Source organism: Ascaphus truei, unplaced genomic scaffold, assembly GCF_040206685.1.
Source record: "Ascaphus truei isolate aAscTru1 unplaced genomic scaffold, aAscTru1.hap1 HAP1_SCAFFOLD_330, whole genome shotgun sequence".
In the NCBI taxonomy this organism is placed as follows: domain Eukaryota; kingdom Metazoa; phylum Chordata; class Amphibia; order Anura; family Ascaphidae; genus Ascaphus; species Ascaphus truei.
Window position 1 is genome coordinate 217581 of NW_027456290.1, and position 17078 is coordinate 234658.

Genomic DNA, 17078 nt, shown 5'->3' on the forward strand with positions numbered 1-17078 from the left:
CACGGGGCAGAGGTATACAGGCAGAGGGACACGGGGCAGAGGTATACAGGCAGAGGGACACGGGGCAGAGGTATACAGGCAGAGGGACACGAGGCACAGGTATACAGGCAGAGGGACACGGGGCACAGGTATACAGGCAGAGGGACACGAGGCACAGGTATACAGGCAGGGGTACACGGGGCACAGGTATACAGGCAGAGGGACACGGGGCACAGGTATACAGGCAGGGGGACACGGGGCACAGGTATACAGGCAGAGGGACACGAGGCACAGGTATACAGGCAGAGGGACACGGGGCACAGGTATACAGGCAGAGGGACACGGGGCACAGGTATACAGGCAGAGGGACACGGGACACAGGTATACAGGCAGAGGGACACGGGGCACAGGTATACAGGCAGAGGGACACGGGGCACAGGTATACAGGCAGAGGGACACGAGGCACAGGTATACAGGCAGAGGGACACGGGGCACAGGTATACAGGCAGAGGGACACGGGGCACAGGTATACAGGCAGAGGGACACGGGGCACAGGTATACAGGCAGAGGGACACGAGGCACAGGTATACAGGCAGAGGGACACGGGGCACAGGTATACAGGCAGAGGGACACGGGGCACAGGTATACAGGCAGAGGGACACGAGGCACAGGTATACAGGCAGAGGGACACGGGACACAGGTATACAGGCAGAGGGACACGGGGCACAGGTATACAGGCAGAGGGACACGGGGCACAGGTATACAGGCAGAGGGACACGAGGCACAGGTATACAGGCAGGGGGACACGAGGCACAGGTATACAGGCAGAGGGACACGGGGCACAGGTATACAGGCAGGGGCACACGGGGCACAGGTATACAGGCAGAGGGACACGGGGCACAGGTATACAGGCAGGGGCACACGGGGCACAGGTATACAGGCAGGGGCACACGAGGCACAGGTATACAGGCAGAGGGACACGAGGCACAGGTATACAGGCAGAGGGACACGAGGCACAGGTATACAGGCAGAGGGACACGGGGCACAGGTATACAGGCAGAGGGACACGGGGCACAGGTATACAGGCAGAGGGACACGGGGCACAGGTATACAGGCAGAGGGACACGGGGCACAGGTATACAGGCAGAGGGACACGAGGCACAGGTATACAGGCAGAGGGACACGGGGCACAGGTATACAGGCAGAGGGACACGGGGCACAGGTATACAGGCATAGGGACACGGGGCACAGGTATACAGGCAGAGGGACACGGGGCACAGGTATACAGGCAGGGGCACACGGGGCACAGGTATACAGGCAGAGGGACACGAGGCACAGGTATACAGGCAGAGGGACACGAGGCACAGGTATACAGGCAGAGGGACACGGGGCACAGGTATACAGGCAGAGGGACACGGGGCACAGGTATACAGGCAGAGGGACACGGGGCACAGGTATACAGGCAGAGGGACACGGGGCAGAGGTATACAGGCATAGGGACACGGGGCACAGGTATACAGGCAGAGGGACACGGGGCACAGGTATACAGGCAGAGGGACACGGGGCACAGGTATACAGGCAGAGGGACACGGGGCACAGGTATACAGGCAGAGGGACACGGGGCACAGGTATACAGGCAGAGGGACACGGGGCACAGGTATACAGGCAGGGGGACACGGGGCACAGGTATACAGGCAGAGGGACACGAGGCACAGGTATACAGGCAGAGGGACAAGGGGCACAGGTATACAGGCAGAGGGACACGGGGCAGAGGTATACAGGCAGAGGGACACGGGGCACAGGTATACAGGCAGAGGGACACGAGGCACAGGTATACAGGCAGAGGGACACGAGGCACAGGTATACAGGCAGAGGGACACGAGGCACAGGTATACAGGCAGAGGGACACGGGGCACAGGTATACAGGCAGAGGGACACGGGGCACAGGTATACAGGCAGAGGGACACGGGGCACAGGTATACAGGCAGAGGGACACGGGGCACAGGTATACAGGCAGAGGGACACGGGGCACAGGTATACAGGCAGAGGGACACGGGGCACAGGTATACAGGCAGAGGGACACGGGGCACAGGTATACAGGCAGGGGGACACGAGGCACAGGTATACAGGCAGAGGGACACGGGGCACAGGTATACAGGCAGAGGGACACGGGGCACAGGTATACAGGCAGAGGGACACGGGGCACAGGTATACAGGCAGAGGGCACACGGGGCACAGGTATACAGGCAGGGGGACACGGGGCACAGGTATACAGGCAGAGGGACACGGGGCACAGGTATACAGGCAGAGGGACACGGGGCACAGGTATACAGGCAGAGGGACACGGGGCAGAGGTATACAGGCAGAGGGACACGGGGCACAGGTATACAGGCAGAGGGACACGGGGCACAGGTATACAGGCAGAGGGACACGAGGCACAGGTATACAGGCAGAGGGACACGGGGCACAGGTATACAGGCAGAGGGACACGGGGCAGAGGTATACAGGCAGAGGGACACGGGGCACAGGTATACAGGCAGAGGGACACGGGGCACAGGTATACAGGCAGAGGGACACGGGGCACAGGTATACAGGCAGAGGGACACGGGGCACAGGTATACAGGCAGAGGGACACGGGGCACAGGTATACAGGCAGAGGGACACGAGGCACAGGTATACAGGCAGAGGGACACGAGGCACAGGTATACAGGCAGAGGGACACGGGGCACAGGTATACAGGCAGAGGGACACGGGGCACAGGTATACAGGCAGAGGGACACGAGGCACAGGTATACAGGCAGAGGGACACGGGGCACAGGTATACAGGCAGGGGCACACGGGGCACAGGTATACAGGCAGAGGGACACGGGGCACAGGTATACAGGCAGGGGCACACGGGGCACAGGTATACAGGCAGAGGGACACGAGGCACAGGTATACAGGCAGAGGGACACGGGGCACAGGTATACAGGCAGAGGGACACGAGGCACAGGTATACAGGCAGAGGGACACGAGGCACAGGTATACCGGCAGAGGGACACGGGGCACAGGTATACAGGCAGAGGGACACGGGGCACAGGTATACAGGCAGAGGGACACGGGGCACAGGTATACAGGCAGAGGGACACGGGACACAGGTATACAGGCAGAGGGACACGGGGCACAGGTATACAGGCAGAGGGACACGGGGCACAGGTATACAGGCAGAGGGACACGGGGCACAGGTATACAGGCAGAGGGACACGAGGCACAGGTATACAGGCAAAGGGACACGGGGCACAGGTATACAGGCAGAGGGACACGGGGCACAGGTATACAGGCAGAGGGACACGGGGCACAGGTATACAGGCAGAGGGACACGGGGCACAGGTATACAGGCAGAGGGACACGGGGCACAGGTATACAGGCAGAGGGACACGGGGCACAGGTATACAGGCAGAGGGACACGGGACACAGGTATACAGGCAGGGGCACACGGGGCACAGGTATACAGGCAGGGGCACACGGGGCACAGGTATACAGGCAGAGGGACACGGGGCACAGGTATACAGGCAGAGGGACACGAGGCACAGGTATACAGGCAGAGGGACACGAGGCACAGGTATACAGGCAGAGGGACACGGGGCACAGGTATACAGGCAGAGGGACACGAGGCACAGGTATACAGGCAGAGGGACACGGGGCACAGGTATACAGGCAGAGGGACACGAGGCACAGGTATACAGGCAGAGGGACACGGGGCACAGGTATACAGGCAGAGGGACACGAGGCACAGGTATACAGGCAGAGGGACACGGGGCACAGGTATACAGGCAGAGGGACACGGGGCACAGGTATACAGGCAGAGGGACACGAGGCACAGGTATACAGGCAGAGGGACACGGGGCACAGGTATACAGGCAGAGGGACACGGGGCAGAGGTATACAGGCAGGGGCACACGGGGCACAGGTATACAGGCAGAGGGACACGAGGCACAGGTATACAGGCAGAGGGACACGGGGCACAGGTATACAGGCAGAGGGACACGGGGCACAGGTATACAGGCAGAGGGACACGGGGCACAGGTATACAGGCAGAGGGACACGGGGCACAGGTATACAGGCAGAGGGACACGAGGCACAGGTATACAGGCAGAGGGACACGGGGCAGAGGGACACGGGGCACAGGTATACAGGCAGAGGGACACGGGGCACAGGTATACAGGCACAGGTATACAGGCAGAGGGACATGGGGCACAGGTATACAGGCAGAGGGACACGAGGCACAGGTATACAGGCAGAGGGACACGGGGCACAGGTATACAGGCAGAGGGACACGGGGCACAGGTATACAGGCAGGGGCACACGGGGCACAGGTATACAGGCAGAGGGACACGGGGCACAGGTATACAGGCAGGGGTACACGAGGCACAGGTATACAGGCAGAGGGACACGGGGCACAGGTATACAGGCAGAGGGACACGGGGCACAGGTATACAGGCAGGGGCACACGGGGCACAGGTATACAGGCAGAGGGACACGGGGCACAGGTATACAGGCAGAGGGACACGGGACACAGGTATACAGGCAGAGGGACACGGGGCACAGGTATACAGGCAGAGGGACACGGGGCACAGGTATACAGGCAGAGGGACACGGGGCACAGGTATACAGGCAGGGGCACACGGGGCACAGGTATACAGGCAGAGGGACACGGGGCACAGGTATACAGGCAGAGGGACACGGGGCACAGGTATACAGGCAGGGGCACACGGGGCACAGGTATACAGGCAGAGGGACACGGGGCACAGGTATACAGGCAGAGGGACACGGGGCACAGGTATACAGGCAGAGGGACACGGGGCACAGGTATACAGGCAGAGGGACACGGGGCACAGGTATACAGGCAGAGGGCACACGGGGCACAGGTATACAGGCAGAGGGACACGAGGCACAGGTATACAGGCAGGGGCACACGGGGCACAGGTATACAGGCAGAGGGACACGGGGCACAGGTATACAGGCAGAGGGACACGGGGCACAGGTATACAGGCAGAGGGACATGGGGCACAGGTATACAGGCAGGGGCACACGGGGCACAGGTATACAGGCATAGGGACACGGGGCACAGGTATACAGGCAGAGGGACACGGGGCACAGGTATACAGGCAGGGGCACACGGGGCACAGGTATACAGGCAGAGGGACACGGGGCACAGGTATACAGGCAGGGGGACACGGGACACAGGTATACAGGCAGAGGGACACGGGGCACAGGTATACAGGCAGAGGGACACGAGGCACAGGTATACAGGCAGAGGGACACGGGGCACAGGTATACAGGCAGAGGGACACGGGGCACAGGTATACAGGCAGAGGGACACGGGGCACAGGTATACAGGCAGAGGGACACGGGGCACAGGTATACAGACAGAGGGACACGAGGCACAGGTATACAGGCAGAGGGACACGAGGCACAGGTATACAGGCAGGGGCACACGGGGCGGGCGCTGCATACCCAGAAAGCCTGTGTGTGACTAGGAAGCACCTGGGAGCGTAAGGTAGGAGGGTACGTGTGCTATCCATGAGTCACAGGCTCAGGCGCATAATCACATACATGTTACATGTTTAAGGTCCTGCGTTACTGCTGCTCGTCCCCTCGGACAGTTGAAGTTCTGCTGAACACGTACAGCCGGGTAAGAGTGACTGAGGAGTGGGCCGAGGCGGTACCAGCGGAGGTGCAACAGGTCAGTGTCACTGTCACTCACCCTGCGTGCGTCACTCACCCTGCGTGTGTCACTGTCACTCACCCTGCGTGCGTCACTCACCCTGCGTGTGTCACTGCCACTCACCCTGCGTGCGTCACTCACCCTGCGTGTGTCACTGCCACTCACCCTGCGTGCGTCACTCACCCTGCGTGTGTCACTGCCACTCACCCTGCGTGCGTCACTCACCCTGCGTGTGTCACTGTCACTCACCCTGCATGTGTCACTCACCCTGCGTGTGTCACTGTCACTCACCCTGCGTGCGTCACTGTCACTCACCCTGCATGTGCTACTGTCACTCACCCTGCGTGTGTCACTCACCCTGCGTGCGTCACTCACCCTGCGTGTGTCACTGCTACTCACCCTGTGTGTGTCACTGTCACTCACCCTGCGTGTCACTCACCCTGCGTGTGTCACTGTCACTCACCCTGCGTGTGTCACTGTCACTCACCCTGCGTGCGTCACTGTCACTCACCCTGCATGTGCTACTGTCACTCACCCTGCGTGTGTCACTCACCCTGCGTGCGTCACTCACCCTGCGTGTGTCACTGCTACTCACCCTGTGTGTGTCACTGTCACTCACCCTGCGTGTCACTCACCCTGCGTGTGTCACTGTCACTCACCCTGCGTGTGTCACTGCCACTCACCCTGTGTGTGTCACTCACCCTGCGTGTGTCACTCACCCTGCGTGTGTCACTGCCACTCACCCTGCGTGTGTCACTCTCCCTGCGTGCGTCACTCACCTTGCGTGTGTCACTGTCACTCACCCTGCGTGTGTCACTGCCACTCACCCTGTGTGTGTCACTCACCCTGCGTGTGTCACTGTCTCTCAACCTGTGTGCGTCACTCACCCTGCATGTGTCACTGCCACTCACCCTGCGTGCGTCACTCACCCTGCGTGTGTCACTGCCACTCACCCTGTGTGCGTCACTCACCCTGCGTGTGTCACTGCCACTCATCCTGTGTGTGTCACTGCCACTCACCCTGTGTGTGTCACTCACCCTGCGTGTGTCACTGCCACTCACCCTGTGTGTGTCACTCACCCTGCGTGTGTCACTCACCCTGCGTGTGTCACTGTCACTCAACCTGTGTGTGTCACTGCCACTCACCCTGCGTGTCACTCACCCTACGTGTGTCACTGCCACTCACCCTGCGTGTGTCACTCTCCCTGCGTGTGTCACTGCCACTCACCCTGCGTGTGTTACTGCCACTCACCCTGCGTGTGTCACTCTCCCTGCGTGTGTCACTCACCCTGCGTGTGTCACTGCCACTCACCCTGTGTGTGTCACTCACCCTGCGTGTGTCACTCACCCTGCGTGTGTCACTGTCACTCAACCTGTGTGTGTCACTGCCACTCACCCTGCGTGTCACTCACCCTACGTGTGTCACTGCCACTCACCCTGCGTGTGTCACTCTCCCTGCATGTGTCACTGCCACTCACCCTGCGTGTGTCACTGCCACTCACCCTGCGTGTGTCACTGCCACTCACCCTGCATGTGTCACTCACCCTGCTGGGTCACTGCCACTCACCCTGCGTGTGTCACTCACCTGCGTGTGTGACTGCTACACCCTGCATGTGTCACTGTCACTCACACTGCATGTGTCACCGCCACTCACCCTGCTTGTGACACTCACCCTGCGTGTGTCACTGCCACTCACCTGCATGTGTCACTGTCACTCACCTTGTATGTGTCACTGTCACTCACCCAGCGTGTGGGATTCATTACCCATGGAGACTGTGAAGGCAGATACAATAGATTTGTTCAAAAAAGGTTGGACATCTTGTTAGATGGGAAAGGTATACAGGGATACAGTATATCAAATAAGTATACATGGGAAGGATGCTGATCCAGGGATTAATCCGATTGCCAATTCTTGGAGTCAGCAAGGAATTTATTTTCCCTTATGAGATATCATTGGATGATATAAATAACAATGGGGTTTTTTGTTTGCCTTCCTCTGGATCAATAAGTAAGTATAGATATAGGATAAAGTATCTGTTGTCTAGATTTAGCATAGGTTGAACTTGATGGACGGAAGTCTTTTTTCAACCTTATCTACTATGTAACTATGTAACTATGTAACTATGTGTGTCATTGTCACTCACCCTGCGTGTATCACTGTCACTCACCCTGCATGTGTCACTGTCACTCACCCTGCGTGTGCCACTCACCCTGCGTGTCACTGTCGCTCGCCCTGTGTGTGTCACTATCACTCACCCTGCGTGTGTCACTCACACTGCATGTATCAATGTCACTCACCCTGCATGTATCACTGTCACTCACACTGCATGTGTCACTGTCACTCATCCTGCATGTCTCACTGTCACTCACACTGCATGTGTCACTGTCACTCATCCTGCATGTCTCACTGTCACTCACACTGCATGTCTCACTGTCACTCACACTGCATGTGTCATTGTAACTCACCCTGCATGTGCCACAGTCACTCACCCTACATGTGTCACTCACCCTGCGTGTGTTACTGTCACTCACCCTGCGTGTGTCTATGATGGTGAGGGGGAACCAGGCTCACTAATAAAGGTTCAGCCCACTTGGTTACCCCTGATCCGTGTGTTGGGTCCTAGATTGTCAGCTCTTGGACCCAGATGTCCTAAATGCATTACTGTGACTGTGTGCTAATTATGCAACATTAAAGATTTCTGTGTGATTTGCCTTTCCTGGGGTGCTGGTATCGGGAGATTTCTAGGCTGTAAGTTTCAGGGTGGGTTTGTCAGAGAAAGTCTTTACAGAATGTGGCTATGTATCGGGGTTCCGGGTTATGGGGTACCCCAGGAGTTGGATACGGGAATTGAGTGAGATTCTCGGATACAGCCAAGCACATTGCTCCGGGCAAACTCCGACTCTGAAAACGCTCTTACAGCCAGGATCCCTGCTGCAGCATCTTCCAGACAAGGTAACTGGGCATGAAGGGGTTAACGTATACCTGCGATCACCCACGGGGTCCCTAGTATAAAGAGGGGTCCCTAATATAAGGAAAGGTGCCCAGATACATGTCTAGGTATCCTGCACCTGGTATAGGGGTTCAGGGGGCGCTCCAGCTAGGTTATAACGCTGAGAGTGATTTCCTGTGTGAAAAAGTTTTAAAAGTCATTTCTAAAGTGCGCCAAGAATGAGGCTAGTGAGTGTAGGTAATATATACTCTCACTCCCTCCCTGACACCAGAACAGGGACTTATATATTTTACCACACGTAAGACAGGACACAGTATATTTTATTAAAGAGTTATAGTTAATAGGTATATATGCTGATAACCTGTAAATGAACTGAGAGCTTTCTAAGTCATGGATTCCGAGGGACCAGATAACTACCAAGCTTGGTGCCTCTGTGTCAGTTCGGAGTCCGGACTTGAAAGCCTCATGGATGCCAAGGAGTTAGAACAGGGGGGGAACTGCAGTTCTGCTTGGGTACCCGCATCCTGGGCTAACAGGGCTATCCGGCCACCATTTGCCCGATCCCAGACACTGTGGGGCCTGGACAGCGGGTGGGCTCAGTATGCAAAGAGGCATGTCACGGTAGACCAAGCTTATTAAAACTTTTAATTACCGGGATTTTGATTGAGAAAAGCAGAGAGATAAAAATAAATTGCGTTCATTCACATAACGAACGTACACACCTATGTTACACAAACTACAGGAAAAAGACACACTTACTTTGGAAACTGGGATAACAAAACAAATCTTTTCTAGTTGCAAACACAAAGCAAAATAATTCCTGGCCACTTTTCCTTCCTGTGGCCTCTTGCTATTGGATTCTGGTCACTTAGCCTCTGAGAAATGTAGGCGATTTACTCAGAGCTGGAACTTCCCAAATGGGACTGAATCTCAGGTGGATCACACAATGGAACTGATGGATCTCATGGAACTGATGGATCTCATGGAACTCTTAGATGGAACTAACTCTCTGACGGACTGCACGACCTTTTAAAAACTCCCAAAAGTCCATCCTGTCAGTCTGCAGCGAATCACTGCGTGGGAACCAAACCCCCCACCTATGGGCATGCTCTGCCAGTACTTCAGGTAGCCTGGCAGAAGCTTCAATGTATGCTGTGAGTATGTGCCAACTTTGCATTTCAGCCGCTTAGCATATCTAGCCAAGCCTACTTCCCTGAAGACATAATGCCTCCCTGTCGTTAATCAGTGGTGAGATTGACAGTCTTACCCCAGAGTAAAACTCCGCCCCCAAAAGGACGTTAAAAAAACGCTTTTCATATCTAAATGTACTCATAAATTCAGTTCTGTAATACTCCCTGACACGTGAGACATATTAATATATTCCGGCACACATGCGTGTGCTAAACATAACCAGCTCATCCTAAAATTAAGGGAAATATTAATATCTGTCTCTTAGTACCTGCTATACCTCACGTGTCTGTAACCATCATGTGCGACTTTGTCCCACCGATACACACATGTCATTTTTATCATATTCCGCAGAGGACGTCTCATGATATTCTCATATTTAATACGGTCACTCACTTCATCCCTTCTGTAGCCACGCCCCTGGCCTTCTATACCCCGCTTGTCAAGAAATGCTGTGAGGCTCTGCCCCCTGTGTATATAACTGTGCTATATGTCACACCTATGCCAACATGTGGGACTTTGATCTAGGTGACAGGGACCCTTTGACCAGAGGGTATGGTTACTCTATTTTAGCTGTTCCTTCTAACAAGAGGGTTCACACCCGCGGGATCTCTGATGCTTTTCAGTCCTGGCTGTCCAGAGACGCATAGGCACCGAGCTTGGTAGCCATGACTTCGAAATCCCAGTTCATTCACAGGGTATCAACATATACACACATTAAACTACACCTACTGTATGTAATATAATATATTGTGGTCTGTCTTATGTGTGGTAAGATATACACAATCTGCTGCAACAATGTGTTACAGTCTTCTCATATTTTGCACATAGTCACAGTAATGCATACACAATGGCCGGGCCCAAGAGCTGACACTCTAGGACCCCAAAACACGGGTCAGGGGTAACCAAGTGGGCTTGACCTTTATTATAAGCCTGGTTAACCCGTTCCCCGCCACAGCAGAGGTGCCAGGTTAGCGCATGCCCCTTGGCAGACTGAGAAAAGGTGCCCATCCGGCATAACAATACCGGCAAATCGGTGATTGGCTGGCAGGAGAATTCCCACACTCTGATAGGCTGTACAGGTTTGTGAATGGGACCCTGAAACCCATAAGGAGCCTTGCAGCCAATGAGGAGCGCAGATTCCAAGCGCCAAACAATCAGCGGCAAATTGAAAGATGCTCTGTGCTGAATAGACGCGAGCCGGCGCCAAGGATTTTGACTCGAATTCTTCTAAGTCCACTTCTGAAGAACGTAGCGGTCACGTCTGGCATTGCAATGTCGGACATTAGAATGAGCGGTGCTAGGTGCGCTGGGCTCAGGCCTCTCCCTAACATTACACAGATAGTGCCAGGCTTGGGGCAGTCCCGGGTGTGCGATTACATTGGGTGCGGGGCAGGGGGAGTATGTAGGGGGGAGAGAGAGTGTAACTAGGAGTGCGAGTAACTGTTTGGGATGTCGGACATTAGAATGAGCGGTGCTAGGTGTGCTGGTCTCAGGCCTCTCCCTAACATTACACAGATAGTGCCAGGCTTGGGGCAGTCCCGGGTGTGTGATTACATTGGGTGCGGGGCAGGGGGAGTATGTAGGGGGGAGAGAGAGTGTAACTAGGAGTGCGAGTAACTGTTCCCCCCTCTCCCTCTCACACACACACACCCCTCCCTTCTCCCCCCTCTCCCTCTCTCACACACCCATCTCTCACACACACATACCCCTCCCCTTCTGCCCCCTCTCCCTCTCTCACACACACACCCCTCCCCTTCTCCCTCTCTCACACACCCCCCCCTCTCCCTCTCTCACACACACCCCTCCGCTTCTCCCCCCTCTCCCTACACACACACACACACACACACACCCTCTCCCTCTCTCACACACACCCCTCCGCTTCTCCCCCCTCTCCCCCCCCCACACACACACCTACCTCTCTCACATATGCACATCTCTCTCTCTCTCATACCTCTCTCTCATACACACACACCTACCTCTCTCACACTACTTTCTCTCTCATACCTCTCTCACATACTCCTCTCTCACACACACACTCCTCTCTCACACACACTGCTCTCTCTCACATACCTAATACCCACACACCTCTCTCCCACCCACCCCTCTACACACACACACACACACACACACACACACACACACACACACACACACACACACACACACACACACACACACACACACACACACACACACACACACACACACACACACACACACACACACACACACACACTTCTCACACACACACACTTCTCACACACACACACACACACACACACACACACACACACACACACACACACACACACACACACACACACACACACACACACACACACACACACACACACACACACACACACACACACACACACACACTTCTCTCTCTCACACACACACACACACACACACACACACACACACACACACACACACACACACACACACACACACACACACACACACACACACACACACACACACACACACACACACACACACACACACACACACCCTCTCTCTCTCCCACACACACACACACACACACACACCTTCTCTCTCTCACACACCTACCTCTCTCACACACACACTCACTCCTCTCTCTAACATACCTCATACCCACACACCTCTCTATCACATATACTCACCTCTCTCACTCACCTCTTTCACATATCTCACACACACCCCTCTCTCACACACACTCTTCTCTCATGCACAACCGCCCCCTCTCTCTCTCTCTCTCTCTCTCTCTCTCTCTCTCTCTCTCTCTCTCACACACACCTACCTCTCTCACACTACTTTCTCTCTCATACCTCTCTGTCACACAAACGCGCATACACACACACACCTCTGTCTCTCACACACACACCTCTGTCTCACACACCTCTCTCTCTTTCCTCTATCTCCATCTCTCACTGTCTCCTTCTCTCTCACCTCCCTTTCACTCTCTCTCTCTCTCTCTCTCTCTAGAAGCACTCTCGGTTCTTCCAGTCGGTCTTCTCCCTGTCTCAGACGCCGCGATCTCTGCAGCACCTTTGCCGCTACGCTCTGCGCTCTCACTTGGAGGGAAGACTCGCTCGTACTCTGCCCAATCTCCCGCTGCCACCAACACTGCTCCAATTCCTGCAGCTTCGCTTTGAGGATGTCCTGTACTGACCCCCGGAGTGACAGCTGTCCTGTACTGACCCCCGAAGTGACAACTGTCCTGTACTGACCCCTGGAGTGACAACTGTCCTGTACTGACCCCGCGAGTGACAGCTGTCCTGTACTGACCCCCGGAGTGACAACTGTCATTTTCTGACCCCCAGAGTGACAACTGTCCTGTACTGTCCCCCAGAGTGACAACTGTCCTGTACTGACCCCCAAGTGACAACTGTCCTGTACTGACCCCCAAGTGACAACTGTCCTGTACTGACCCCCGGAGTGACAACTGTCATTTTCTGACCCCCAGAGTGACAACTGTCCTGTACTGACCCCGCGAGTGACAACTGTCCTGTACTGACCCCCAGAGTGACAACTGTCCTGTACTGACCCCCAGAGTGACAACTGTCCTGTACTGACCCCTGGAGTGACAACTGTCCTGTACTGACCCCTGGAGTGACAACTGTCCTGTACTGACCCCTGGAGTGACAACTGTCCTGTACTGACCCCTGGAGTGACAACTGTCCTGTACTGACCCCCGGAGTGAAAACTGTCCTGTACTGACCCCCGGAGTGACAACTGTCCTGTACTGTCCCAGCGAGTGACAACTGTCATTTTCTGACCCCCAGAGTGACAACTGTCCTGTACTGTCCCAGCGAGTGACAACTGTCCTGTACTGTCCCAGCGAGTGACAACTGTCCTGTACTGACCCCCAGAGTGACAACTGTCCTGTACTGACCCCGAGAGTGACAACTGTCCTGTACTGACCCCTGGAGTGACAACTGTCCTGTACTGTCCCAGCGAGTGACAACTGTCCTGTACTGTCCCCGCGAGTGACAACTGTCCTGTACTGACCCCCAGAGTGACAACTGTCCTGTACTGACCCCCAGAGTGACAACTGTCCTGTACTGACCCCCACAATGACAACTGTCCTGTACTGACCCCCGGAGTGACAACTGTCCTGTACTGACCCCCGCAGTGACAACTGTCCTGTACTGACCCCCGGAGTGACAACTGTCCTGTACTGACCCCCGGAGTGACAACTGTCCTGTACTGACCCCGCGAATGACAGCTGTCCTGTACTGACCCCCGCAGTGATAACTGTCCTGTACTGACCCCCGGAGTGACAACTGTCCTGTACTGACCCCCAAGTGACAACTGTCCTGTACTGTCCCAGCGAGTGACAACTGTCCTGTACTGACCCCCAGAGTGACAACTGTCCTGTACTGACCCCCTGAGTGACAATTGTCCTGTACTGACCCCCGGAGTGACAACTGTCATTTTCTGACACCCGGAGTGACAACTGTCCTGTACTGACCCCGCGAGTGACAACTGTCCTGTACTGACCCCCAGAGTGACAACTGTCCTGTACTGACCCCCCCGGAGTGACAACTGTCCTGTACTGACCCCCGGAGTGACAACTGTCCTGTACTGACCCCCCCGGAGTGACAACTGTCCTGTACTGACCCCCGGAGTGACAACTGTCCTGTACTGACCCCCGGAGTGACAACTGTCCTGTACTGACCCCCGGAGTGACAACTGTGCTGTACTGACCCTGCGAGTGACAACTGTCCTGTACTGACCCCCGGAGTGACAACTGTCCTGTACTGACTCCCAGAGTGACAACTGTCCTGTACTGACCCCCAGAGTGACAACTGTCCTGTACTGACCCCCGGAGTGACAACTGTCATTTTCTGACCCCCAGAGTGACAACTGTCCTGTACTGACCCCCGGAGTGACAACTGTCCTGTACTGACCCCTGGAGTGACAACTGTCCTGTACTGTCCCAGCGAGTGACAACTGTCCTGTACTGACCCCCAGAGTGACAACTGTCCTGTACTGACCCCCAGAGTGACAACTGTCCTGTACTGACACCCGGATTGACAACTGTCCTGTACTAACCCCCAGAGTGACAACTGTCCTGTACTGACCCCCGGAGTGACAACTGTGCTGTACTGTCCCAGTGAGTGACAACTGTCCTGTACTGTCCCAGCGAGTGACACTGTCCTGTACTGACCCCCAGAGTGACAACTGTCCTGTACTGACCCCCAGAGTGACAACTGTCCTGTACTGACCCCCGGAGTGACAACTGTCCTGTACTGACCCCCAGAGTGACAACTGTCCTGTACTGTCCCAGCGAGTGACAACTGTCCTGTACTGACCCCCAGAGTGACAACTGTCCTGTACTGACCCCGCGAGTGACAACTGTCCTGTACTGACCCCCAGAGTGACAACTGTGCTGTACTGACCCCGCGAGTGACAACTGTCCTGAATGTGCGTGTGGGTATCAATATGTAGGCAGAACCAAACGCAGCCTTAAAGTTCGGATTCAGGAACATGTCAGAAATATTAATAATGGTTTTGAAAAACATAGTGTATCTAGACACTTCCTGATACACCATAATAAAGATCCGTCAAGTCTCACTTTTAAGGGGATTCAGTTGATTCCTGTAAATAGAAGAGGAGGGGACAGAGTTAAAACATTGTCTTCTAAAGAGACATATTGGATACATAAGTTAGATACTATGTCCCCTAAGGGGTTAAATGAGGACGTGGATATTTGGGCACTTTATTGAATCTTTAGCTCACCACCCCTCTGTACCTAGGGGATGTATCATTTAACTCTGTATCTCTGTTTTCCTTTCTTTATCCTACACTTTTTTCTAGTTACATCTTTTTATGCAAGTAATGATGGTGTCTATTTTTAGTCGACTAATATTGTGTTTCTTTTATTCCAGCATGTTTTTAATTATTTATGCTAGGTTTTGTCTATATGTAAGTTTATATTAAATAGGTATTGTTTTTTTTTTTTTTTGTTTTTCTGTTAATAAAGTTGTTGTTTTAAAAGTAAACTACACATCTTCCCTATCACGCAGACCATTACCTATTATAGATGATTGGTCTATCCCTAATTGGTTGACCAATAAGGTATCTATGTGAGGTATTTAAGACCTCTGGGTAATGGCCTAATTATTCCCTGAAGAAGTAGTTAATTCTACGAAACTAGTTGGATGTAACGTTCTATTGCCTTATATCTGCTTACTGCTGCGGCACAGTTTATTCGAGCATTTGCCCGTTCTGTGCCGCAGCAGTAGCCTGGCGCGCGCCCGAGTGTGACGGGCGCGCGCCGAAGCAGCGGAAGAGCGCCCTCCGATCGGGGCGCTCTCCCTACCGCTGCCGGGTCCGCCGGGTCCCCCGGAACCCCCTGCCGCTGTCCCGCGATCGCGGGACACCAGGGCTCCCTCGGGGAGCCCTTGGACACGCGTGCAGGGGGCGCAGGCTCCCGATGACGCGTGACCGCGCGTCTATGACGCGCGGCACGCCGAGGGGCGGCCACTAGCAAGCCGGGAAATCTCCCGGCTTGCGGATCTGGCCGCACTGCGATAAAGTGTGTCGCCAGTGTACATTGGCCTTTGTCTATGTATTGGCCTGTCCTGTTTTTATTTCATCCTGTGTGCTGTTTTGGACACTTGTGAGAGACTTTGTAAGACTGTTCAAACTTCCCTATTGAATCCACCACTGCTGTGTAGACAGTGACGTCATTACACAGCGTCCCGCGACGGAGCGGCATCGTGGCACGCTGAGGGCACCCCAGCAAGCTGCGTTTTAACCTCTGTGCAGAGGATACACCTGCCGAGGTACAGGAGCAGCTTCATATCGGCCAGGAAGCAGGAGCGATTTCACCGAGCCCCAGTACCAGCTGCTGAACCTGGCTGCATGAAGGGAAATCCCCTTGGGAGTGAAAAGACTGACGTCCTGCCCCAGAATCAACTGAGCTGCAGCAGCAGAGGGAAGCAAGCACCTGAATCTACAGCTAACAGCTGCCGAGTGGTAAACAGTGTGATACACACTACATGCCTTTTACCAACCTTTTTTCATGTACGCAGATATATTACCCCCTTTTTAATTCTATAATATATTGTTGAATTTGCTTCACTATTTGGCGTTGTGCGCTGTTTTCTTTTGTTTCCATTCTCTTAGTGTGTGTGGGGTGCTGAGCCACCCCTGCGTTTACAGCTGCAGACGCCATTATCCCCAACACGGTTATGTGGCACTTATTATTTAATGTATAATTATCTCACTGTGGGAGTTGTGGTTTAATTTTTT

General features: G+C 54.7%; 1 protein-coding gene across 2 annotated transcripts in view; it reads left to right on the forward strand.

Moving 5' to 3' along the window:
* ASB10 (ankyrin repeat and SOCS box containing 10) overlaps positions 1 to 16073 on the forward strand; it is a 61778-nt gene extending 45705 nt beyond the window's left edge. For both annotated transcript variants that reach the window (XM_075583508.1, XM_075583510.1), the window contains exons 4-5: positions 5591 to 5704; positions 12801 to 16073. In XM_075583508.1, coding sequence (XP_075439623.1) covers positions 5591 to 5704; positions 12801 to 12986 — 300 coding nt within the window. In that variant the 3' untranslated portion in view covers positions 12987 to 16073. The remainder of the gene's footprint in view (positions 1 to 5590; positions 5705 to 12800) is intronic.
* Positions 16074 to 17078: the final 1005 nt, after the last annotated feature.